Source organism: Adelges cooleyi, unplaced genomic scaffold, assembly GCF_023614345.1.
Source record: "Adelges cooleyi isolate 19-005CV unplaced genomic scaffold, UGA_ACOO_1.1 ACOO_flye_CR_arks_rails_tigmint_CR_PRNA_574, whole genome shotgun sequence".
Classification (NCBI taxonomy): domain Eukaryota; kingdom Metazoa; phylum Arthropoda; class Insecta; order Hemiptera; family Adelgidae; genus Adelges; species Adelges cooleyi.
The window spans coordinates 4,730,118-4,753,898 of NW_026096268.1; the positions used below are offsets into that span (position 1 = coordinate 4,730,118).

A 23,781-nucleotide genomic window follows, 5' to 3' on the forward strand; every position below is an offset into this window, starting at 1 on the left:
GGAAAATAATTTATTCTGTGATAACGAATTGCAAAATTGAAGCCACAGAAAAAATTAAGAATTAAGACCTACCTACTTTAACTAGTATTGAAATCGAGGTCGTCTGCTTTTTAATTATGAGTGTTTTACTCTAATAATATGTTGTGAACCGGTTGATTAGTAGTTAATTTAATGTACGGTATCGTATGCAATAAGCATACATAGTTCTAACTAAACCGTAGTTAGATTTTCCCTCATAAAAATGCCTACAAACGAAAAGAACTTTTTTCAAAAAACCGTTCAAGACCTGGCCCGATCGCTTGCATCACAAAATGACACGCCGTGGGGAAAAGTAAGCATTTTCAAATTAAGTTCCTTCTTAAAATGGTCAGAATGGACAAATTCATTAATAAAATAAACTTTTACTCACTATTCACAAACAGTTTATAATATATGGTATTTTATATTACAGATTCAAACCTTATATTCACTGTGTCCACAAGAAAGCCAAAACGGGGTATACCAAATGGATCAAAGAGGCCAAGATGCCGTTATTGCTTTAGGAATATACTTGTTGGAATCAGATTTCCAGCACATTGACCACATATTGCCATATTTATTAAAATTGTTAAGCGGATTAGGCAAAATGCAATGGGTTGACGAAATCAAATATTTTCCTAGAGAAAGTTAGTATGATAAATAATGTCTGGTTTTACAATTATGTATTAAAAACATTAGTGTTATAAGTTTTATTATTTAGTTCCTGTTAATTGATTAATATTTTTTTTAATTTTCAGGGATACCAGTAGCTGAAAGAATGAGTTTTTGTCTAAACACATTGCTAACTGACATTGCTACGCGTTATCCTCCTTCTAAAGAAAAAATTATTGAAGCTCAGATAAAATGTTTAAGTAAACTGTCAAATACAATCAGATCAGCTAAATCAGACAAACTAAATGATCTCACCAAAAGTACAGATTCAAACAATTTAAGACAAAAAAATAATACAATATTAATAATATTTTTTATTTTAGCTTCTTTATGCAAAGCAACCATTCCATGTTTAATTGGCTTAGCAAGATCAATGGGACGTGCGACATTAAGCGATCCTCCATTATTGTGTCGTTTATTTCCAAAACCTACTCCTCCTGTACGTCAGATACCGATTCCAGTACCTGATCTTAACATTGCTAAAAAGAAAAGTTTTTCCAACTTCCGGTAGCTTAACATTTAGATTGAATTTAATTGATAGTTTTTTATACTTAATAATAGTACTAAACTTAATTAGTTTTATGTTTTTTTTATAATTTCAGTTCAATTATTCCACGTTCTTTATCTTTAAATTTAAACTTGGCATCTCTTGATGTAATGACATTAAGTTCTTTGGATCCAATGAATGATCTAAGGTAAGATTTTTAAATTCTCTAACTTAGCTAATAAATTAAATTAAATTTATGTAATTTTTTTTCAGTAATAGAATGATTTATAAATCCGAATGTAAATTAAGTCCTCAAGCACCCAATAACATGTCCAACTATTTTTTCTTTAAGTATGGTTCGAGTTTTAATCAATTCCCTTATACAAGATTTACAGATTCGACTGTTGATCATAAATCTTCTACATTATTGTTTCCTTTGGGACATTTACAAGTAATTTGTTCAATTTTAGTAAAAAACCACATACTATTTTTATTTTTAATAATTTTTAGACTGTTTTATCTATCGCAAAAAAAATTCTTACTTCTGAGGTGTTGGGATTTGTTGATAGCTTGGCATTGGAATATCACATATCTGGGGAAAGCAAGACGTTTTGTTACCAAAGTTTTAGCGAAATATTAAATTTAGTTTTTGCTTCATTATTGAAAGAACTACTTCAACATCAACAAGGTAAAATTAAAACATCGTAACATTCATAAGTATTAAGTCTATTTAATTTTATAAATAAATAAATATCTGGAGATTTCCAAAATCAGATAACTAAATCAACTATTTTTAATCTGAGTTCAGACAGTCTGGCTTGTATATAATTTGTTGTTCATTAATTATTTCAATTTAATATATTTGTTTAAATTATGTGTTATAATTTTATAATAGATTTACCAATGCCGTTCACAAAAGACGTCCAAGAATTTATTAAAGACCTGTTTTTGAATGGACAAACTGAATTGCAAGCAGGAGCGACACAAGAGTTATCAGATCACGATGACAAAAATGTACAACATATAACATTAAATAAATTTAAAATTAACGTTTTAGCAAATGCCGCTTGTGTGGATTTATTGGTTTGGGCTACTAGAGATGAATCGGGTAATTTAATATTACATGTTTAATTTCAAATATATATATATGCTAATATGTTTTGCTTTTCTTTCCAAACAAGGTGCTGACAGTTTATGCGGTCGTTTAATGGAAAAAATTAATTCTAGTAACAATGTTAAGCAAGCCATAGCACATATGCCTTTGATTTTAGTTTGTATGGAGGTAGTTAATCTGTTCTGAACAACTTATATACTTAAGTTAACAAATGGTAATAAACATTTAATTTTGTATCAGGGTTTGGGTAAGTTATCAGAAAAATTTCCGAGTATCGCCAGTACTTGTATTCAATGTCTTCGCGACTTCCTCGTTCAACCTTCTCCAATATTATCCAAACTTAATAAGTTTCATTCAGAAAAACTAAATGCAAAAGGTTTAAGCATAACTGGTAAGTAAAACTAACAAAAAAGTACAATTTTTTAAAAGAGAATATAAATTATGTTTTTCAGTTAATGGTTTTAATGAGAATAAGCCTATATCAGATCATATTGAATCACAATTTGAACGTCTTCGTAATTCATCTATCGAAAATCTATGTATTGCTCTAAGAGCAGCTTATACATTAGATCCTTTTTGTGTACCAGCTCTTTTAGCTTCTTTATCAAATCGACTATACACTGCAGAAAAGTCAAAAAAGTAATAGTATAATAATACAAGTTTAACTATATCTCACAATTGTTATATTGTTTCTTATTATTTTTTTATTTATTCATAATAGTGACTCGTCATTGATACAAGCAAACACTATAGTGATGTTAGGCCATATTGCTGTTAGTTTGAGAGACACGGCCAAGACATCTGATACCATATTGCAGTTTTTCCAACAGCGGTTTTGTCGTGTCCCAAGTTCTATTGACGTACTAATTGTTGATCAACTTGGATGTATGATTATTGCAAAATGTGATGTATGTTGAGTTCTTACCATGTACATATTACTTGTTTACTATAAACTTAAAATATATTAACTGTAATTTCCCATTTGTAATTTAGATGAATGTCTATGAAGAAATAATGCGCATGTTTTCGACAATAACAGTTGAAGCAGGAAACGCTTTATACAGCAATGACCAATCAAACCAATATAGGTATTCTGATTTTAAAATATCTTTAATAGCTAAGGATTGTGATCATTATGTTTTTGGTTTAGGCATGTGTCCGGTGCAGTTATAAACGCCTTAGCAAATATCGCGGCCAATATTAATGGTGAAAGTGAAATGAACGAACTTCTTGTGAGATTATTAGAACTTTTTGTCCAACTTGGCCTCGAAGGAAAAAGAGCATCAGAAAAAGCTCCTGTTGCTAATAAGGTACGTGTTTCAGTAACTTTTAGATATAACCTATTTTGATTTTTGATGTTTGGTTACTTTTTTCTAGGCCTCCAGTAGTGCCGGGAATCTGGGCATGTTGATTCCAGTTATAGCTGTTCTGATTCGGCGCTTGCCAGTTATTACACATCCAAAACCGAGGCTTCATAAGCTGTTTAGAGATTTTTGGTTGTATTGCGTGGTTATGGGATTTACAAATGATTCTGGTAAATTATTATTTTAACCACTCATATTTTATTGATTTTTCTATTAAATATATTTAACCCCAACTTATAGGTTTATGGCCTAGTGAATGGTATGAAGGCGTAAAAGAAATTGCCATAAAATCTCCATGCCTCGTTACGCAAACTTCAACTAGATCACAAATGCGTGAACTACAATATACTTCGGCAGTTCGCAATGAGAGTGTTTCTTTGGTAAATAGCGTATTCAATTTGAATAATATTACAGTCGAGTTTTTGATAACTTGATTCTCAATATCTCAAATTTTTTTATGGTCTTTTTAAAAATCCTACACATTTAATACAATATTTGTCGAGATAAGTCAAAGGTAAAAATAACTGTACATAAATAACACGAAGTTGGTAGTGGTAGTTATATTTTTTTAATTTTATCTTTAGAATCAGGTTAATGTACAAGGTACATATAGGAAAATACAATTATACTGTAAAATAAATTAAAGTTAATGTATATTATATACACAATGTGTATAAAGTATGTGCATTATTTGTGTCTTATATTGACTGAAATGTAAACTTGTTACAATTGCCTTGAAAATTAACAAATTTACGAGCTGACTAAAATCTGGTAAATCTACCAAAATGTAAAACTTAAATCATGTTATTATTGAAGTGTTTAATAAAGCACAATACATGGTTAACTATAATTTGTGCATATTTTAAAAAATATTCTAGTTATAGAACTCGAAAAATAAAAGTCAAATTTCTTTGTACCTATCTCCCTTAAAATAAAGTTATCAAGATTTGATTGTAATTGATCATTAATTATTAGTCATTAATTTTTTTTTTTAGAATCAACTTCAAGAATTAAAATCTCAAATACTTCAACACCTCAATCCAGCCCCACCAGAAGTCACAGCTGCTGTTAATAAACTTTCATTTGCCCAAGCTACTTATTTATTATCGGTGTACTACTTAGAAACCATGCGTGTGCAGAATTCTTCTGACCCAAGTTTACAACCCATTTTTGATTACTTATCTGATTATGCTATTCAAAAAGACAAAACTGGGCTGTGGCATTGTGTATCTAGCGTTGGCGATAAAGTGTTTTCGTTATTCCTCAATGCCATGTCTAATCAATCTAAAGATGAAATAAGAGAAACAAAATTGGAATACCATGCACAATTATTGTTGGTTAATTTCAATCACATACACAAATTGATTCAATGTGTTGCTGATAGATGGCTTTCCGGACTTGTCAGCAAGTATGTCCTAATAGCTTTAATATAAATATATAAAGGCCTGTTTCATGGCGAACGCGTATAGTACGCACAGTTCCGAAATGAACCTAATTTAATAAATAAATCAAATCCTTTTTTATTTTACAGGTTTCCTCACTTACTATGGAATCAACGAGTGTTGTGGACTATGTGCGACATACTTCAAGTATTGTCTTATTCTCTAGAATTAAATCCTAACAATGAGACACCTTGTATTCAAATACCATCCACTCCATTTACATTAGTGTTGATGGATACTCTGGAAGCTAGAGAAGTAAAGTATTTATTATAATTACCGCTCCAAAAATATTATTTGTGACAATTTGTGTTGCAGAGTACTACCAATGATTTTGCCGCAAGATCGTTAGGTTTTATTCAAGAAGCGATGAAGTGGGCTCCGAGCGCTACAAGATCTCATCTTCAACACTATATCACTAAAATACCCAGCACTTCGTATTGGCATCATTCGGGATTGGCATTAGCTACAGAAAGCATATTGCAAAGTAGTGGCCTGAATTTTCACGCTGCGCCTTTATCGGTAAAGTTAAAAATATTACATAATTAACCATACAAGACGTATAATTTGTATTCAAACATTAGAAAACGACATTAGATAAACGACCGCGCTGTGTGAAAACTGATTCTTCCTTATACATCACAACTCTGGGTTTAAGAAGCCACTTTGCGGGTATCGTTTCGGGTATGATATCGGCGTATGAAAATAGCCCCGAACAACTTGTTGACAATGTAATTGCTAAAGTTTGGAGTGCATGCGATAACGATACAAACAACATGCACCATAATGCTCTTTGGACAGCAACAGCTTTGCTCATATCAATTTCTGGTATTTTTTTTTTTTTGTGAAAATATATTACTTAACGAGTGTTTTATTTTCACTTAATCTTTCACTTAATTCAATTTAGGCTGTACTAGAAAATTAGTGCATGTCGTTGCATGGTCTCAAGTGAAATTGTTCACCACTAAAGCAATGAGAACTGCTGTCGAGTGCTGGCAATGGTTGACCTCGGCTAGACCAGATATAGAATTGCAATTTCTACAAGAAATGTTTGCCGCGTGGCAGGTAAATATACTACACAATAATACATTTTTTAATTAACCAAGCTGTGTTGTACGAAATAAACACATAATGTGTTTTCTGGTTTAACATATATAAAACAAAATGTATATTCTAAAATAAAAATATATTGTCACTCAGTACACTATTGATAGCCGCATGGGATTATTTGCTAAAGATGTGGAACAAGTGAGCCCATTAGCAGTGTATGAAGGTTGTGTTTTGGAACCTAATCCACCTTTTGTTAAGCCCCATGACATTTGGGTCCAAGTAAATATTACACTATCTTATTGAATTAATTATATTTTGTACAATTAATTAACAATTGTTTTGCTTATAGTACATATCAGAGGTAGTTGACAATGTTAAATCGTGTAGCCAAGAAAAAGTAGAAATGTTAGCATTGATGTTGCATCGATCATTACCTATGTGTGTTGGTACATCTGATGCTTTTATTAGTCAGCACATTGATGCGATAGGAACGCGGTTTAGGTAAACATATCAGCTTCTATAGTTATATATTTGTAGTATTTTCTCCAACTGAAATCTTTTTAGGTTGTTGCAATGTGGATTAACTTTACTTCAAGGAGATGTATTACCAAAGTCGCTTGGTAAAAATATATTGAGAGAGCGTGTGTATTGTGCTTGTTTCGATACATTTACTACTCCTGTCCAATGTCCTACACAACGTGGTTCGGAATTAAGAGACGATATTCTTGCTCTTACAAAATTTTGGCAGACGATGCATTCAGATAAAAAATACTTAATGGCTAGCGTTATTGGAGGTATATAAAGATCTTGAATCAGATGAATTAAAATGTATTACAATCAAATTTTTCAGATTTTGATCCTCAAGGTGGTACATTACAAACACCCGGCGTCACCAACTATGATCACCAGCTGACTATTACATCATTGAATGAACTAACTGTAACTAGTATTGGAGCGGTCTCTGCAAATTCAGGTACATCACAAGGTTGGATGAATACTGTGCCATTATCGACTTCTGCTACAAATACATTAAACAAACGAACAGCCAATAATCTAAGACTAAAACGTCAGAACGGCAATGCTAATCAAGATTTGTATGTCAAAGATTACATTAAGAAGAGGATACTTATACTTGATCTATTGGTAAGTGTAATAGTTGTACAATTAAAAATTACTCCTCCTCTCCATAGAATTTTCTAATAATATCCGAGGCTGGGCATTAATGAGTTAATAAGTTAAAAAACAAAAATAATTTTAACTTAACTGCGTATGTTGTTTTACTATTTTAATACCTTTTAATAAATTTAAAAAAAACTATCATAATATTAATATTATACTTTTTAAGTATTTTATCCTTGTAGAGCATTATAGAATGTTGTTATTCTAATCACTACAACTATAATACATTTCTGTGACTCAACTAATATTTTAGTGCCTAATATATGGGTCCTAAGAATAAGACCCGTCAGTCTGTTGTCGGAGAGGGGGATGGCAGCTACTTTTTACCAGACGATTTCTGGTCCAGCAAATGGAGAGGCGAATCCAAATACACTAATTCCTTACCCATTCGGCCACTTGTCCTCCTCAACTGTTAACTAACTGATGTATTAAAATGTATTGGTAACTTTTAACTGTTAACTCAGATAAAACATATATGCTATAATTGTAATAAGTTAAAAAAAAATCATTAACTTGTCCAGCCTTGAATTAATAACATTTCTATTCAAATGTCAGGTGTCCTTAAATCTGTGTAGCTAAAATGGTATTTTTAAATTAAAATGTTTGTTTTTTACATTGTCTAACTTTTAAAGCAAGTACAAAGATTTAGTAATCTATGATAAAAATGTTAAAGTATGACCTTTTATTATTTATAGGCCGTTCAAATTGAATTTTTAAGCACATGGCAAAATCCTGCCGGTCTCGCCGAACTAAATGTACCTGGAGAAGATATGGTAGCTTCCTGGAAGTCTAAAACTGTTCCAGATAAATCTTTACGAGAGAATACTAGGCTAGCGTGGGACATTAGTCCCGCACTATGTGTATTCTTACCGGTTCGATTAAAATACTCTGATTGTATTATAAAAGAGGTATGCAGAATGGTTAGAGCAAATCCAATGGCCGTTTCACACATACCAGAAGCATTGCAATATTTAGTAACTACCGAAACACTTTTGAGCGACGCGCCTGAGGTGAGTAACTAATGAAAAGCCAATTTTTATTGTATGTATGTAACCGCATACATATTTTAGCTCGTTTATATGTTGACGTGGGCACGAGTTTCGCCCGTTCAAGCGTTATCGTACTTCTCCAGGCAATATCCACCACATCCAATTTCTGCACAATACGCTGTTCGGGTGTTGGCAAGTTATCCAGCCGACGCCGTCTTATTTTACATTCCGCAATTGGTCCAAACTCTACGTCACGATACAGTAATTATAATTACAATTACTGTACACATGCTTAAACCATTACCGTTCTGAGGTAATTTCTTAAATTATTTTAGATGGGTTATGTTTTGGAATTCATCAAGTCCATTTCATTGCGATCTCAAGTGGTGGCTCATCAACTGATATGGAATATGAAAACCAATATGTATATTGATGAAGAAATGCTGCATAAAGATGGTAAACTTTTAGATTTTTTACCTTTTAGTAACTATAACTTATAATGTTATTTTCTCTCCATAAATGATTAGCTGCTCTTTACGATACTTTGGATACATTGACTAATGCAATTGTAGACTGTTTGTCGGGTCCAGCGAAAAAATTTTATGAGCGTGAATTTGACTTTTTCTCTCAAATTACTGATATATCAGGAAAAATAAGACCGTTTCCAAAAGGTAATGTAATATTTTAATAATTTGATTAAAATAGTAGTATACAGTATAAATCAAAAACATTTAATTAGGACCTGAACGAAAGCGTGCCTGTTTGGAAGCTCTTAGTAAAATTGAAGTACAGGCTGGGTGTTATTTACCTTCGAATCCAGAAGCGATGGTTATTGATATTGACTATAACAGCGGAACTCCTATGCAAAGGTAATGGCACTATTTGTGTTTCTGTTTGAAATTTAATTGTTGAAAACCTATACATAACTCCGATACTATTTTATTTGCAGTGCTGCCAAAGCTCCGTACTTAGCTCGATTCAGAGTAAAAAAATGTGGTATTAACGAATTGGAACAGACGGCTATGGCCATTTCCAATCAGCAAACTGATGGTACATATAAAAAATCCACAGAGCCCACTACCTCTATGTCGGGTTTAGACACCTGGCAAGCTGCTATATTCAAAGTAAAACTTTTATAAATTTGCTAGTTTGTCAGTTATGATTTTTTCCATTTTTTTAGGTTGGAGACGATGTACGCCAAGATATGTTGGCTCTTCAAGTCATAAGTATTTTCAAAAACGTTTTTCAACAAGTCGGTTTAGATTTATATTTATTCCCATATCGAGTTGTAGCAACTGCACCAGGTGTAAGTAATAATAATTAAACTGCGTAAAAAAAATTATTTTTCTTTGAATCAAATTAATAACAAATGGATATAGTTATTTGAATTTTATCCGTGTATTTAGTTTATTGATTATCTTTAACTTTATATATAGTATAGTATAGATTGTATAGTTTGGATGTTATATATATTTCTGCAGAAGGACTGTAATTGCCTTTAAATATCAACAAAAAACTGAACTTTTGGACTTGCCTGTAAATTTTAAATAATTTTAAACCCATACAATTCATAACTTTAATTTCCTTTTGGTGTGATACAAAGCTAAGAAAGTTTTTACAATAATGTGTTTTTATTTTTTCTTTTGTCGGAATATTTTCTGAAGATCTTTGACTTTCTTGTTTCCACCAACCTTAATGTGATGGCTCTCGTTATTTTACATGTTTATGAGATTTTTCAATTTTATAACTAGTGTGGAGTTATCGAATGTGTTCCAAATGCGAAATCAAGAGATCAACTCGGCCGCCAAACCGATTTCGGAATGTATGAATATTTTATCAAAACATATGGAGATGAAAGTACTAAAGAATTTCAGGTATATTAAATATATTTTTTTAACCCTCTTGAAATTTATTTATATATTTATATATTTATTTATCAATTTTTAGAATGCCCGTCGAAACTTTGTTAGATCAATGGCGGCTTATAGTGTCATAGGATTTTTGTTGCAAATTAAAGATAGGCATAACGGAAACATAATGTTGGACACTGACGGTCACATTATACACATTGGTCAGTAAATTTACAATAGACATTGTTTATGGAATGGAAATTAAGTACATAAAGATTAGTTAATGTTTTTTTGTGTGTTGTTTTATTTAGATTTTGGATTCATGTTTGAGTCTTCGCCCGGTGGCAATTTAGGCTTTGAACCAGACATAAAACTTACCGATGAAATGGTCATGGTAATGGGTGGAAAAATTGATGCTCCATCTTTCCGGTGGTTTACGGAATTATGCATACAGGCTTACTTAGCTGTGAGGTACGTCAAAACATTTACATACACGCAAGCAGATTTTTGAAAATGTTTTATATTTTAGGCCCTACAAGGAAGCCATTATTTCACTTGTCTCATTGATGTTGGACACTGGCCTACCTTGTTTCCGTGGCCAAACAATCAAATTGTTACGCGCGAGATTTGCTCCTCAATCGTCTGACAGGGAAGCAGCCGTGTACATGATGAGTATCATACACAAATCTTTCCTCAATTTCAGAACAATCGCTTATGATTACTTACAACTCTATCAAAATCAAATTCCTTGTTAATATAGTTCAATCGTTTTAATCTGTGTTATTATGTTTATTGGTTTTAGTAGGTGTTTAAAAGGAGTTACTATTGTAACTAAAACATTTATTTAGTTAAGCTACGTATTTAATCGTAATATTCGACAGTGTTTTATTTCTAGTTAAATGTGAAATTGAATCAAATGTGTGTGTATTTTTTTTCTTAATAACTATTCTCTATACAAATATTTATATGCTGTAGTTACCATGTTATACACATTTTTTTTATTAGTTTATTTGAATTTTTAATTATTATTGATCTTTTATTTGTTATAATATGAACTACTAAAACTTGCATTTGCGGTGATTTCCTTCCATTGTATTACATTATTATAGTATTGTGTTTGCTCTTATGTTTTAATAAATTGTATACATTCAATTTTATTAATTTCAAGTATTGACTATTGATTAGCATTTAGCATAAACCCCAATGTTGGTTACTCGATGCCAATGTGCAGATAAAATAAAGCCATTTTTTTGGAAAACTCTCTCTCGGACTTCATCTAGCTCCTGACTGACATTGTTCCGAGAAGTTACCTTCGTCTTGCTGCTTTCATGCTTAAAATTCCTTTCTTCGTCTTGCATTGTTAATCCACTAATGCCTCTATCCACACATAATAGCCTCATGCCTATACACCGACAACCCCCCTCAAATGGCGGGAGGAGGGTTAGTTTTTTTTCTAGGCACAATTTTAGGATTTAAGAACTGTCAATGTAAATATAGGTATATGTTATACCTCTTTTTTTACTGATAAAAAACTCGGAAATATATGACTTGATATGTATAAAAATATATGATATAATATGACAGACATACATATTATACATTTAATATAATGTATAATTTATATTAAATTGAGACTTGCATTTATTTAAACGAGTTTTTTTAAAATTATGTTATTGTCCATTAATGATATATATAAAACAAGGACCAAATTTTTTTAAAATTTTATATTTAGATAATTTATAATGAGGATAAAGTGAAGTATGTGAGGTTGACTGAACAAGAAATTAGTGGATGTAGATAAAGACAATTTTTTTTGTAGATTGACCATTGACAATGAATGAATAAAACAAGATGTTTTAGTTATTGAAGAATCATTAATTATTTATTTTATATCGTACATACAAGAAAAATATATAGGATCTATATACATGTGGACCAAATGATATTTACATAGACATACAATGACTACCATTTTATACTAATAATAAAATGGTGTCATTATGTTACTATTATGATGTATATGGTAACATATATGTCATTATGTTACTATTCCTACACACTTGATAAAAAAAAAAATGTATACTTTTACAAATAAAAATGTAAAAAAAAAAGTAGTTCTCGAGTAAAAAAAAAAAAAACACAAGTCTTATTATGTATTCCCAGGTACACATGATAAAAATATTTATACAAGTTTATAAGCCACATTAAAAATATAATTGGAAAAGTAAATTATAAATTGATCTTTTTTCCGTGAACATACGGTATTTGCATAAATGATAAAAATAATAAAACATAAATTATTAATAATTTTTCAACATTACAGTATATACAGTAATGGAATTTTTGTAATATACTAATTTTCAACATATTGTTAATAAAACTAATGATACTAAGTAATTACAAAACACACCAGTTATTAGGTCAAAAAAAGTCTTATTGCTTAAGTTTTGCTCGCAACATTTCTGAGTTCATAATCGTCATTGCTGAAATATGTTGAAAAATTATCTTCTATAAATCTGAAAAAAAAAATGTTTGGAATAAGTTTTAGTACAGAATTTATATACATTTATTTTTATTTTTACTATAGGTAATATTTCTATTAAAAAATATAGAACTTTAAACTATTATTTCCATACTCATTAGATTTAATACCTTAGCATTTATAAATACAGCCTAATATAATTATGTGAAATATATATTTTATATTAATGAAATTATATAAAAAATTAATTTCTTACTTGAATAAATCGTGGTAATTAGCAACAATTATTAGTATCTGCTTTGCATTGTACCGAAATTCCAAAATGTTTGGTAATTTTACTGAAAAATTATAAAACGTGTAAGGACATTAAGTATCAAAAATATATGGTCTATCTTTTTTCATGTTCAATAATTGAATTATATAAAAATATACAACTAAATGAAATTTAAACTATAAACCAGAGTTCAAATTATAGCGTTATAATGAACATTTTTTTTTCTAATAAGGAATAGTTTTTTTGGTTCTTTTGATTATCATAACATTAAAATGTATTTAAAACTAAAAAAAATGATCATAACGTTATAATCCGAATCCTGCTAAAAACCATGGTTATTGCACATAATTTTGAATTGTTATCTTCAGAAATAAAATGGTAGCGTAAGGGAATATTCATTTTATTATATTCTTTACTAGCAATAATGGTTAAAATAAAAATTTTGTAGCTACCAATTAATCGTAACAAATAGGTCGGCCCATATACTGAACACCAGAATTCTTGATCACTCATCATTTCTTGGTACTTTTTTTTATCTGGTTTTTCTATTTCTGATAATAAAGACACAACCTATAAAAAAAAATATAAGTACATGTATGAAAAAATAACTTAAAAAATAAACAATTTACTTTGACATGCATATCATTCTCTCGTTCCACTGGATACAACAGTTGTTGGTTGACTAAAGCATTAAAATACTGCAGTATTGATAGTCCAGTATTATAAGCTCTATTCCTTTAAATTTCAAATTTTTACATTAGTATTATGCGTAGTAAATATTTTGTGATGGTAACAATAAATATTTACCTGTAGACACATTTCGAGTTTTGTTTGGATTTAATGTAATCATCTATGAGTTGTGTAACAGTGAACTGCGATGGACATTTCAACATCTAAAATATATTATTTTAAGTTATTTTTAAAAGCAAAAACAGTAGGGTTTTTGAACATAACTTACCCTGTTAAATGTATTTATCATGTTCCAATCAAAGGCAATTCTTCTTTTAATGATAATTGGTATGTCTAATTTTGGTGCTGTCTTATTTGCCGAAGACTGATAAAAAAAAAATGCGTTTATAAATACAATTTATTACCAATTAACAAATTTATAATATCTATAAAGGGGCCGACCTGCGATCTGTTTTTTGGCTCAGAAACATACCATAGGGAAAAAACGTTCACACATACAGGTTGTTTGAATTCGACAATTTTATTTCTTAAAGGGACTCGCAACCAATGCAATTGGGCGTAAATAGACCATTTGCATTTTCATTAATCCAACTTCCCATTTTATACATTTCATTTCTGAAAAAAGTTTTGTATTCCTCATCATCTATTTTATGGTTGATGTATCGGCTTTAAGCTGTAATTATTTTCTAATATTTTAGAATAGTTAACATTTATTTTTTACAACGAAAATTACTATTAAGAAAAGTAGTCGATACGTCGAACTTTAGAAGAGATGATGAGGAATTCAAAACTTTTTTCAGAATTGAAATATGATAAAATGGGAACTTTGATTGTTGGAATTAGAAAAATACCTGTATGCGTTATAGAAGTTAAAAACAAAAATGATCCCTTTTTTCTGCGTTAATATTTGTCTTTAAAAATTTTAGCTTAATTTTAAGTTTTAGTGAAAAATTGCCTATGCAATGCGCCTTCATTAATACACTTTTATTACAGTTGCAAGGCCCCATAACCCTATAATTAGTTTGAGTATGACCAATTTTCCCTTTTCTTTAATCCAATTTTGGTTTGTTTTGGAAAATTTAATAAATAATCAAAACCCAATCTTTGCGGAAGGGAGTCTTCCTATTTCAAAAAAAAAAATAATAATAATAGAACTTGAATCACTTTTCACTTTTTCGAATCACAACAAAGTGTCATAATTTTTCTCTTTAAGTCATTTTTTGAGACCAAAATATCTTTGTGTACATTAAAAATAATCTGTAACTTATACGAATAACTAGAAAATAAATTTATTGGTCAAAATTAATTAAAAACACGTTTTTATGGCCTTGGGTTCTTTAGGATGTTTAGATATATTATTTGATGCTTGTATAAACTATTATAAATCAACATTTCAATTGACATTCATATTACCACTGGGGCCGGAACTGCAAAAAAATTCTTTTCAGTATTTTCTTTGCCATCTTCAGATTTGATGGCCTCACTGGGTTTAGGCGGTCGTCCTTAGTAAATACAAAACAAGTTTAAGTTCTAGTAATATATTGATAAAACTTAAATGTTTAATCAAAAGAGGATACCTCGCTTTTTCAGTTTTGGGGAAGCTGGAGATGAAACGCTGGGAGATTGAGTTTGTTTAGGAGTTTCTGGTTTTGAAGGTTTTTTTCCTTTTGTAGCAGGCGGTGTAGTATTACGTACAGTTTCTTCCTTAACTATAGTTACAGAACGTTTTGCTCCACCTTTTTTGGAATTTGAACTAAATTTCACATAAATTGACCAAGTTAGTAATTATTTTATTTTTAGAAATTATTTTGTGAATTTAAAACAATGGTTTCAAATTGTAGGTACACAAGTGAAATCTTTGTTTATTTGTAATTAGTAAAAAATGTTTAATATCATCAATCAATAATAATTGCTTACTGTTGTGCTTTGAGTGATGCCATTTTGTTCATATTCACTGTGTTTACGGCCAAAACTCGATCGTCGTCCACCCATTCCTCCCACTTACTATTCCACCCCTTGTAGTGAATGAAGTATTGGGCTTTGCCGTCAGTAGATTTACGCCTTTTTAAACATTTTGCTTCATACAACATTGGTCCATGGTAACAGAGCAAACTATCACCTATACAAAATAAATTATAAAAATGGTAAAACTTTCTTTATTGAATGACATATGAAAAACCAATCGGTAAAATTTTACAGTATTGAGAAAAAAAAATATCTTATTGGGTTTGATAAATTTTCATTCTTATTGCACGGCTATTATAAGCGAAAATTCTAGGAAGTGTTAAGATTCTTAAAATAGATTTAGATTTAAAAAAAAATGAAGACCAGAAAAGTCATCAACAGAACGATACTGGACCAACCTTCAATTCTTAAGATAATAATTTATAAGTACACTGAAAATGACAGAACTGTGAAATTATTAATTTTAAAGGTTTGTTTCCTTTTTAAAATCCATGTAAAGCAATTAAAATGTCTGAACTTTAAAACCAATTTTGAATGTATCTAATTATTTAATATTACTCACTATTAGGGAAAACTTGTTAGATAAATAATGTTATTAACAAACTAGGAATTTTGGTTTCACTAATATTTATTTTAACCCAACCACAGACAAAGATATGTTTATATATTTAGTTTAGCAACTTATTATAGGTCATCACTATCTTTTTAACCTTTGTAAGTTTCGGGATGGGTAGTCAGTCTGTGGCTAAAAAAAGAGGATTGCTCCTGTTCATTGTACAATTTCCCGTCCAGAAAACAGAGACCCTGTGACTAAGTGAAGATACAACGACAGTGTAAGCTAGACACTGACGCTTTACCCCCACGGGACACTATATAATATATTATAAATATAAGATTAACCTTCGAGCAGGCGCGCATTTTGAAGTTACACACGCGCGCGCGCGGCGGTATTTATACCGCACCTGTTTAGAGCAGCATTTGAATGCTTATTTACGTAAACCTTATAGTTTTTTCATTAGACTATATTAATAATACTTTAACTATGAATACAAAAGTTATATAGAACAGGTTTAAATAATATTGAAGGACCACAGCTATTGTCTCACCTTCGAGCGGGCGCGCGGCGGTTTTTACACCGCACATTTGAAAAATTGGCGTACATTTATTAATAATTCCATAAAACTAACCTAACCAATAAGTATTCTTTAATTACTTATTTTGGAAGTAAGATAGTACAGTCGTTGTAGTTTCAACGCATTTGGGCCAGCTACTGTTTAGTTTCAAACAACAATAGGCGCGTGGCGGTATTTACACCGCACTTGGACGCTGTCAAGTTTAAAGCTAAACAGCAACTGACCTGAATGCATTAAAATTGTAATGATTGCACTATCTTACGTCTAAATAAGTAATTAGAGAATACCTGACGAGTGAGGTTAGCTGAATGGAACTATTAAAGAATGGGCGCGAATTTTTCAAATGTGCGGTGTAAAAACCGCCCGCGCGCCCGCTCGAAGGTTAAAAAAAAACGATTAGGATAGGGGAATACGTTTTGAATACTCGGTCAGAAATAAATACCAATATTAATATTAGTCAAACATAACAACTTACTTTCGACAAAACGGTAGTTATCAGTAGACATTGCTAACAAAATAATTACAAAGATTATAGTGACATTAAAATTAAAACGCTTCCAATAATTAAAAAAAATCTAAATTTAACGCGAACTTTTAACCAAGTGCTTTTTAAAATTTAAAGTGTAAACCGATGTCTAATAAACACAGTAACATAATATTATATACTGATTACTGTGTATTTACTATTTGGTGTTTATTGTTATGATTCTGGTGGAAATTGAAATTACAGTGTGACAACGTTCAATACGCTGCATAGAATAAATTCAGTATAGGATCAGCACTGTAACATTGTGACCGCAGTTGAAACTTGCAATATGTTGCTTGAATTTGAAATTAAACTTTAAAAAACAGTATATAGAAGTATATAAAAAATAATAACAAAAAATTAAAACAATGAATGTACAAATTACTGTATATCTCACGAGTCACGGTTATAACTTATAGTGGTTATGAATAATAATTACCATCAAATAGTGTACCATGGTCATAGACCTATAAAGATTTCTTTATAGGTCTATGACCATGGTGGCTGTGAATATCTCCAGGAAAATATAATGATAAGCGATATTTGATAATATAATATTGATAAATAATCGCCAGGCAGATAAGGCAGACCGTAGCTACCACGTGGTTGACATTAGGTTGATTCCACGGTCGTCGTTTGTTGTTAATACAGAATATTCTTTATCGTTCTTACTTGTTTCCTTTTATTGTGTGCTTTTATCTTTAACCTTTTGGACTTTAGCGGGGCCTTTCCAACTGTATATTATATTCTACTTAAAAAAATAGAATCATGTCATCTAGCGAGGATGAAATGGTCGTAGATGGCGAGAGTGAAGAAGAAGATTCGCAAAATGATGAAGAGAGTGAAGACTGTCACGACGAAGAAAATGTTGGCGACGCGAGCACTTCGCAGAGCGATACAAAGAAAGAACCAAGACAAGTGTATTTACCTGGACATCAAATGCAAGAAGGCGAATCGTTAGTTTTTGATCCGTCCGCTTATCACATGCTTCACGATGTAGATGCTGGTAATTAATATATTAATAGTAATAGGTAATTATTCAATGTACATAGTTTTAATAGTCTTAACATAACTATTTGTAGCGTTTTAAAGGGTGTATGTGTATTTATTTATAATAGAAGTGCGCCTGGTTAAAGTAATTGAAATTTGAATGTGTGTAGTTTAGTTATTGTAAAAACAAAAGACCAACTTCTAATTTATAGAAGACTAAATGTCTACAGATTCAAATTAAGAAATTTTAGGTTTTATAATTTGTTTTAAATTAAAAATTCCTAACTGTAAGTTCCTTAGTCAAAATAAAGTTCCTTTTCCTAGGTCTAAAGTTTAAAGCAATAGCCCTTCTCTTGGGTTAATATATGTATATCTAAAAAGTAGAAGCCAAAACATTACTAATAACTTTTTAAGAACCTAGAAATTATACCAATGCCAAACGAAACTTATTTTTTCAGGGTTACCCTGTCTGAGTTTTGATGTGATAGCTGACGATTTTGGTAATAATCGTACTGATTATCCACACACCATGTATTTGGTCGCTGGAAGTCAAGCAGAAAAACAAAAGGAAAACTGTGTTATTGTCATGAAGGTAAAAATAATGTTTAAATGTTTTATTTGTATGTATGTACTAATCAAAGTACCCATACCTATGGTAAAGTACATATGTACAATTAACATAATGAGTCCCAAAATAGAGGAGCTGATGTAATAGGGGTGGCAAACAATGCCTTGTTTCATAATCAAACCCAATACCTTAAGTAGCAAGTTTGATACTATATATCACAGTAAAATATTGACTTTAAATTATGAAAATAGTTGTGATTTGAACTTAAATTTATTTAAATTTTACTTTATAGTTATCAAATTTGAATGCAATAAAAAATGATGAGAGTAGTTCTTCAGATGACTCAGATGTTGAATCCGATAGTAGCGATGAAGAATCGAACGACCAACCTGTCTTACAAATATCGACATTACCTCATTTTGGCACCATAAATAGAATACGAGTATATAAAATAGATTGAATCGTTTAATATTATAATGTGATCTAATTGCTAAATTTGTGTTTTGTTTTTTGTAGAGTACAGCAGTTGATGGAAAAGTATTCGGAGCTGTGTGGTCTGAAAGAGGAATTGTAAATGTTTATGATTTAAATACAAAATTAAAAGATGTTGAAAAAGCCAAAAGAAATCGAAAAATCGGCAGTGTAGAAAAGAAAAAAAAGTATGGCAAACCTGTACCCAAACGAGTGATTGCTGAACATAAACCATTACACTCGTTCTCGGGACATCGTGATGAAGGTTATGCATTAGATTGGTCTTCTAATACGCCTGGTATGCTTTGTATAGTAGTACATATCCATTAATTGTTGTACCTGCTTTATTTCAGTTTGTATGTTTATTAGGTGTATTAGCTAGTGGCGATTGCAAAGGAAATATACATACTTGGAAGCCTACTGAAGGTGGCTGGGTCGTTAATTTACGTTCGTTAGATGGCCATAAAGAATCAGTTGAAGATCTTCAATGGTCTCCAAACGAACCTAACGTACTGGCTTCATGTTCTGTTGACCGATCGTATGTCACTATCAAATATTATTGATACCTATGTAAATATTTTTAGTATGAAAATATTTAAGTATTTTTCTTTAGGTTACGAATTTGGGACACCCGATTAGCGCCAAACAAAGCCAACATGTTGACTATAGCTGATGCTCACGATAATGATATAAACGTCATAAACTGGAACAAAAAAGATCCTCTGATTGTTTCTGGAGGTGATGATGGAAAACTGATGATTTGGGACTTGAGACAATTTAAGGTATTAAGTTTAACTGAAATAGTATACATTAATGGTTAGCAGTGTTGGACAAAATTTAAATTGAATATTAATTAATAAATACATTTTTATTTGCAAATATAATTATTTGTAACTTGGCAAATAATAGGTTATCTGTTTGATGCAGTAAAAAAAAAAATAGAATTAATTTAATAATTATTTCTAAATTCTATAACTAATAGATGAAACTCATTTGACTTATTTTGTTTTTGGTGTTATTACAATAATATTTGTAACATATGTTATTTATACTGGTCTATTCATGTTGTTACAGAAAGGTAGTGAACTAGCTACATTTAAACATCATACTAGTGCCATTACATCCGTTGAATGGAGTCCAGATGATAGTTCAGTATTTGCGTCGGGTGGTGATGATCATCAAATTGCGATTTGGGATTTGGCTGTTGAAAGAGATACTACTAATGAACAAGATGATATAAAAGTATGTTTTACAATTTTATATATGAGTTAGTTAGAAAAACATTATTAGTCTTGTTAGGTGTCAAATATTTTCTCATTAACACAATTGAAATGTAAGCATTCATGTTAAATTAATCGATAATTAAATGTATATTTTTTTCAATTAGGAAATTCCACCACAACTTTTATTTATCCATCAAGGACAAGAACACATCAAAGAATTACACTGGCACCCACAAATTACAGGTGTACTTATAAGTACAGCTCTATCGGGCTTCAATGTTTTTAGGACCATAAGTATATAAAAATATAAGAGTATAAATATATACAATTTATTTCACACGTTTTTTTGATACAATTTCTTTTTCTTATTTATACATTTACATACATACACATACAAATTGTGGAATGCTTCTGTCTTGATTACTGGGTAACCTTAATGTTTTCCTTTTTTTTGCTGCAATGGTTCATGTAAGCTAAAAATGAGCTCCAACCCAAACTACACATGCTTACAAACGGTATTCTGTTCTTTTCTGGAACCATTGTGTAGTTAATGACTTGCAATACAGGCCAAACAGCTACACCCACCTGTAAGAACAACATTTCTCTTAGTTGTTGATTTGTATTACACTATAATATTGCTTAAAGTTGAGTACACTATTATTAAAGAAAATTAAGAATGTAAACATGGAACATGACTATAGTTTAGACAATTTTATTAATCGTGATTACCCACCTGGTAAGTGGGAAGAAACTTCTTGGCGACTTCTTGTTTGGCTTCCTCGATCGTCTTTCCCTCTAGCAAGGACATGCCGAAATAAAAACTCACCATTGCGCACGGGGAGTACGTTATTTGCTCCAGGAGCGCCTAACACCCACAAACGAATGTACTCAAAAAGTTTTATATTTTTTCATCTGAGTTTGACTCACTTTCTTGATTGCGCTACTCAAATTGTTTTTCGGATACAAAAACCGGGCGACGGTCAACCATGCATTAAGCGTCGGCGCCACGTAAAACGCCCCGAACAAACCAAACCGAGCAGCTCGGACAAAGTCGAATTCGTCATCGCCAAAAGCCATTTGCTGTAGTAGACAGCCGGTTGGCCAGATCACTGCATACGATACCATTCCCCTGGTAACGGGGTAGGCTATCGAAAACCTCACCATTCGAGCAAAGACGGTCGTCATGATTGAACTGTCGAGACGCGGATTTTGAGAAAAGAAAACTGATTATTTGCTTTTCTTTTTGGCGCTGCTACACTCGTGGTATTATTATATATTTTTAGACGTCACGTCTGGGGCAGTTGCCAATTTCAAAATTGGGTTGAACTTGAATAATCGTTGCAGCTGTTCAATGCCGAATTATAGTTATTTACTCATTTTAGAACATAAATATTTCTAGCAATACCGCAATCAACAGTTTATTTTTTTAATTACAAATAAACCCGCGACGGAAAAGGTCATTGGGTCTCTACAGGGTTACAGTTTTTTTTTATACACAACAATAGTTTTTAAATTAATTTCTCGAGTTCTGTAATCAACAGTTTGTATAGATGAACGGCTTATACAAATTTCGTAGACTGTTAAGCGTTTGTAAATAATTTATAAACCTATATAATTACTCTAGAACGTCTAGTTATTATTTTAATCACCTTCATATAGTTGTACAAAATCATCGTAATGCGGTATTTTTCGCGTGTTCTATGTTAATATAATTTTCTAAAATTTATTTCATATAGCCTCGTGGATTTTTTTTTTAAACAAATGAAATTCTGGTTTACAACTTTGAAGGCGATTTAAAAAATAAGCTGACGTGCCAGAGAATTTCATATTTAGTCAGATTAGGTTTATAGCAAAAAAATAGATTGGTATATTTTGATTCTTGATCCAAACAAAGTTTCAGATTTTATCGTGCAGTCACTGTATTACACTGTGTAATTGAACATTAACCCGCCGAATAAGTTTGAAGTTTTTTATGGTAACTCTTGTAATCTAGACGCCAGTGGGATCTGAACGTGAAAATAACATGAATTCATACACTGAACAACAAACGGGTTTAGAAATAAGTATATCTTGCCTCTTGTGTAGTTACATTACAAAAATGATATTTAATCTCTCTTAAAAATTATGTTTAAGAGGACACCATGCCCTTTAAAAATAATCGTTAAGAGGACGTTATACCCTTTAAAAATAATCGTAAAAAAGGGGTTTACGGTAAAGTGTGTAGGCCAAAGTGAATTGGTCATAGAATAAAAATGTTGGTTCCGTTAAAAAGTGGAGAACTTTAAATACAAGCACTTAAAAAATGTCAGAATTAAAATATAAATTGTAAATGTTGGGTTATTAATAACACAAAAAAACAGACGAGAGAACCTAGATAAAGTTCTCATTATTTTAAATATGTAAAAAAAATGTCTACGATTATTTAGTGGATAGAGAATATGAGTAGCTCTGTTTAAATGCCTTTTTTTTTAAAATCCCTGTTAAAGATGCTGTGATAGTCCGAAAAATTAATAACTACCAAAAAAGGTCCTAGTTACTGAACTAATAATTATACATCAGAGTTTAACCTTTAAATTAAGATTTTACAATCTAACTCTTTAAGTCGTATGTAACTTAGGTATATTAGTATGAATTGTAAACATCTCAATTGATTCGTAGTGGATATTCGCTATTAACCAAGATATTATGTTGCTTATAAACCGGTTTATTGTTAACAAGTCTTTTTTTAAGTAGAAATTCTAAAGGAAGAAATTTTGTTTTTTTAAAAATGTTTGTTGCTTAGTTGCAATTTAAGCCCAGATTACCCATGTGGTTTTATAACTGTAAAAATTAATTTATTTAAAGAACAGGAGAAGAAGTGTTGTGATTGGCTTCTTTTGGTTACTTATTTTGTACAAAGACAATATTTTTAATAGAATTTTTAGTGATCTCATTTTAAATTATCCTTGAAAATGGCGCGTTAAATGATTATAAACCTATTTGGTACTTTGGCATTTTGTCAATAGTAAAAATGAGCCAATAAACGGAAATACTTGTTACAGTTATTGCAGTAGGTAATTATTGAAATCTTCAAAGAAAATTGGCACATTCAATATAATTATATGTATACATAAATTTTGGACTCGAATCGATCAACATAATAGGTTGAATATTATTTTAATCTATTCTATGAAGAAAGTGGTTATATGTGTAAAACTACAACATTTAATGAAGCCATTGTCCATCTGCAATTGTTATATGGTCAATGTCAGACAGGCTATAATATTATCACAACATCGAAAAAATAATATATTTTCT

General features: G+C 30.8%; 4 protein-coding genes across 4 annotated transcripts; 2 read left to right on the forward strand and 2 right to left on the reverse strand.

The window, feature by feature from the left end:
• Nucleotides 1-10: 10 nt before the first annotated feature.
• LOC126842976 (phosphatidylinositol 4-kinase alpha) lies at nucleotides 11-11,268 on the forward strand. Its single transcript, XM_050580242.1, has 36 exons — nucleotides 11-331; nucleotides 452-665; nucleotides 777-950; nucleotides 1,014-1,197; nucleotides 1,293-1,385; nucleotides 1,451-1,628; nucleotides 1,688-1,865; nucleotides 2,073-2,285; nucleotides 2,359-2,459; nucleotides 2,532-2,682; nucleotides 2,744-2,930; nucleotides 3,013-3,199; nucleotides 3,285-3,379; nucleotides 3,442-3,601; nucleotides 3,669-3,825; nucleotides 3,896-4,035; nucleotides 4,651-5,063; nucleotides 5,187-5,352; nucleotides 5,413-5,616; nucleotides 5,679-5,922; nucleotides 6,002-6,159; nucleotides 6,295-6,423; nucleotides 6,494-6,645; nucleotides 6,709-6,938; nucleotides 6,995-7,287; nucleotides 8,019-8,333; nucleotides 8,394-8,573; nucleotides 8,648-8,768; nucleotides 8,840-8,983; nucleotides 9,052-9,181; nucleotides 9,262-9,436; nucleotides 9,493-9,618; nucleotides 10,064-10,186; nucleotides 10,260-10,383; nucleotides 10,474-10,633; nucleotides 10,692-11,268. Exons 1-36 carry the CDS (start codon nucleotides 242-244, stop codon nucleotides 10,915-10,917), a joined length of 6,315 nt encoding a protein of 2,104 aa, XP_050436199.1. The 5' UTR covers nucleotides 11-241; the 3' UTR covers nucleotides 10,918-11,268.
• Nucleotides 11,269-12,288: 1,020 nt separating this feature from the next.
• On the reverse strand, nucleotides 12,289-17,562 carry LOC126843057 (mortality factor 4-like protein 1). The gene is made up of 10 exons (XM_050580364.1): nucleotides 17,182-17,562; nucleotides 15,526-15,727; nucleotides 15,186-15,361; nucleotides 15,022-15,110; nucleotides 13,877-13,972; nucleotides 13,726-13,811; nucleotides 13,548-13,653; nucleotides 13,371-13,488; nucleotides 12,901-12,982; nucleotides 12,289-12,678 (listed from the first exon to the last, which is right to left on the reverse strand). The coding sequence occupies exons 1-10, from the start codon at nucleotides 17,210-17,212 to the stop codon at nucleotides 12,603-12,605; spliced, it is 1,062 nt and encodes a 353-aa protein (XP_050436321.1). The 5' UTR covers nucleotides 17,213-17,562; the 3' UTR covers nucleotides 12,289-12,602.
• A 243-nt stretch (nucleotides 17,563-17,805) lies between these two features.
• LOC126843056 (glutamate-rich WD repeat-containing protein 1) lies at nucleotides 17,806-20,823 on the forward strand. Its single transcript, XM_050580363.1, has 8 exons — nucleotides 17,806-18,238; nucleotides 18,681-18,814; nucleotides 19,083-19,232; nucleotides 19,307-19,559; nucleotides 19,631-19,799; nucleotides 19,875-20,043; nucleotides 20,336-20,503; nucleotides 20,649-20,823. The coding sequence occupies exons 1-8, from the start codon at nucleotides 18,001-18,003 to the stop codon at nucleotides 20,784-20,786; spliced, it is 1,419 nt and encodes a 472-aa protein (XP_050436320.1). The 5' UTR covers nucleotides 17,806-18,000; the 3' UTR covers nucleotides 20,787-20,823.
• LOC126843058 (PXMP2/4 family protein 4-like) lies at nucleotides 20,638-21,736 on the reverse strand. The gene is made up of 3 exons (XM_050580365.1): nucleotides 21,412-21,736; nucleotides 21,218-21,349; nucleotides 20,638-21,069 (listed from the first exon to the last, which is right to left on the reverse strand). Exons 1-3 carry the CDS (start codon nucleotides 21,667-21,669, stop codon nucleotides 20,905-20,907), a joined length of 555 nt encoding a protein of 184 aa, XP_050436322.1. The 5' UTR covers nucleotides 21,670-21,736; the 3' UTR covers nucleotides 20,638-20,904.
• Between the last annotated feature and the right edge of the window lie 2,045 nt (nucleotides 21,737-23,781).